At 38.1% G+C, this 2500-nt stretch overlaps 1 protein-coding gene across 7 annotated transcripts in view; it reads left to right on the forward strand.

The window, feature by feature from the left end:
• LOC113814484 (uncharacterized) overlaps positions 1-2500 on the forward strand; it is a 25421-nt gene that overhangs the window by 16909 nt on the left and 6012 nt on the right. For all 7 annotated transcript variants that reach the window (XM_070115847.1, XM_070115848.1, XM_027366516.2 and 4 more), the window contains 3 exons: positions 1-76; positions 804-933; positions 2296-2468. The exon at positions 1-76 is cut by the window's left edge and continues 102 nt beyond it. In XM_070115847.1, coding sequence (XP_069971948.1) covers positions 1-76; positions 804-933; positions 2296-2468 — 379 coding nt within the window. The remainder of the gene's footprint in view (positions 77-803; positions 934-2295; positions 2469-2500) is intronic.

Below are 2500 nucleotides of genomic sequence, written 5' to 3' on the forward strand. Positions count from 1 at the left end.
CTCTCGGGAGAATACACCTGTACTGTTTCCTCCTTTGAAGACGAGAAGAAATACCTGCAGAAGCTTATTGTTTACAGTGAGTTGTGTTTTGGGGGGAAAGGCTGGGTCAGGAGCAACGCGAGATGTCATGGCGTCTGTTTTGGTGATTGTTCAGTTGGAATATGACCTTTAAAATCGTTATTTTCCACCGTTTTTTGAAAATTGAAGAGACCAAAATGATCGACCATATTCACGAAGCTTTTGTGATGTCAGCAAAATAAACCCCATGTGGTTTCTATTTCCAAAAATAGAATCAGACGCTCTGACACCTCGAATTGCCACTGATCTAACCTTCCTCCGTGTTTTGGTGCGATCGGTTGTGCGACCCGGGTATGTTTTTTAATAATGGGTTGTGTTGAAGAGGTTTAGATTTTGTGTTTTGAGGATTTGTTGTTGTTTTACTGTTGTTTTCATTATTGGTTTATTCATAATTATTATATAGATGAGGTAGAATATACTTTATGTGTAAATTCAACATACACGAAACATAAGAGTAAATGAATAAATGAGAAACATATTAAGCTTATCAGAATAACACATAATCTATACATAAATCATACCCATCTTATGATAATACATTCCATCATCTCCAACCCCAACGAATGCCCAAAACTACGGATTTATATATAGACGAAAGAGAAGAGAATAAACGAATAAATAAAATAAATAAATCAAGCTTATATAACCCATACATAGATCCTACCCACCTTAAAATAACAGGAACCCAGCAGACCCAAAAGCCTCACACGTTCCCTCTCCGCCAGGCAAACCCTCCGAAGTGAACGTGTGGACGGAAAAGCGAGACGACGACACTGTGACTGTCCTTTGTGAGGTCGATGAGATTTATCCCGAACCTGAACTCACCCTCCACATCGTTGCTGATTCCGATAACAAGTGAGTTCCTTTATAGATGTGTCGGTTGTGTGTGAGTGCTGGGTGAAAAGTGTTGATTTTGAGTGTCTTTTAGAGTGTTGTGTGTGAGTGCTGGGTGAAAAGTGTTGATTTTGAGTGTCTTTTAGAGTGTTGTGTGTGAGTGCTGGGTGAAGTGTTGATTTTGAGTGTCTTTAAGAGTGTTTTGTGTGTCTTTAAGTGTTTTGTGTGAGTGCTGGGTGAAAAGTGTTGATTTTGAGTGTTTTTATGAGTGTGGTGTGTGTGCTGGGTGAAAAGTGTTAATTTTAAGTTTCTTTAAGAGTGTTGTGTGAAAAGTGTTGATTTTGAGTGTCTTTAAGTCTTTCAGAGTGTTGTGTGTGAGTGCTGGGAGAAAAGTGTTGATTTTGAGTGTCTTTAAGAGTGTTGGTGGGGTGGGGGTGAGGGTTAAGGAGTGTTTTGTAGAATTATGAATCAGGAATTAAAAGTATTGATTGTATGCCAGTGCTTCGTTAGAAATATTGGGTGTTGATGGGTGTCGTGGAATTGTGAATTATGAATTAACATTATTGCTTGTATGTCAATGTTTTGTTAAGAATATTGGGGTGTTGATGGGTGTTTTGTAAATTAAGAAATCATGAATTGAATTATGAATTAAAATTATTGATTGTAAGTGAATGTTTCGTTGAAAGTATTGATGGTAAATTAATGTTTGTGGTTTTAGAGTTTTCCCTTAAAATTATTGGTTGCAAATGTGTTTTTTATCTTTTTTCTTGGGGCAATAGTGTATTTTCATGAACTTTTATTGTTTTGCAAGTACTTTCGATCCCTTAATGGTAGAAAGGTAGTTACAGATCACCCGAGTTCATTTGTGACAAATCTAGACCACTAATTTGAGGCCATTTCAAAAACATTAGGGAAAAATGAAAATCCTTTGAGCCAGAAGTATGATACAAGGGCCATACTCAGTCGCTCTTGCTCTTGGGGTCCTTTATATTAAGTCATTTGCCAATTTAGTTCACTGGGTCGATTTTGCTTCAATTTGGGGGGGGAGGGGGGTGGATTCCACTTGGGAATCTGAGAGTGTGTTTTAATTATGTGATTTTTTTTTTCTTTTTATATAGATACGTTTTAGGATTTTTTATTAAATGTATCTTAATGCTTGTCAATTTGCTGTAAGTTTGGTCAATAGAAAATGGATTTATTTCTCGTGAGAGCCCGACGAAGAGAGAAAGAGTTAAGGAAAATTCTTCCACCAAATATTATTTTGTCATATGACCTGTGACTTTTTTATCTGACGTATCCTTACAACCATATTGCGTTAAGGAGCATGTCCTCTTTTTTTCTAAACATCAGAATCTTATCCTCCCCCCCCCCTCTACCCCGAAGGACGATACTGGCCGGAGCGAAGGAAGTGAAGTCATGGTCACAGGGTTCGTACAGCGCCATGATCGAACTGGAAATCGAGGAGGACGACTTAGACGGACCTGTTGAGTTCGTATGCGAGGTCGCGATTCCTGACACCGACTTGGTCTTCCCTAACGCGACCAAGTATGAACCAAGTGAGTAAAATGAAGAAAATGAATACGATTAT

This window comes from Penaeus vannamei, chromosome 38 (assembly GCF_042767895.1).
Source record: "Penaeus vannamei isolate JL-2024 chromosome 38, ASM4276789v1, whole genome shotgun sequence".
NCBI lineage: Eukaryota > Metazoa > Arthropoda > Malacostraca > Decapoda > Penaeidae > Penaeus > Penaeus vannamei.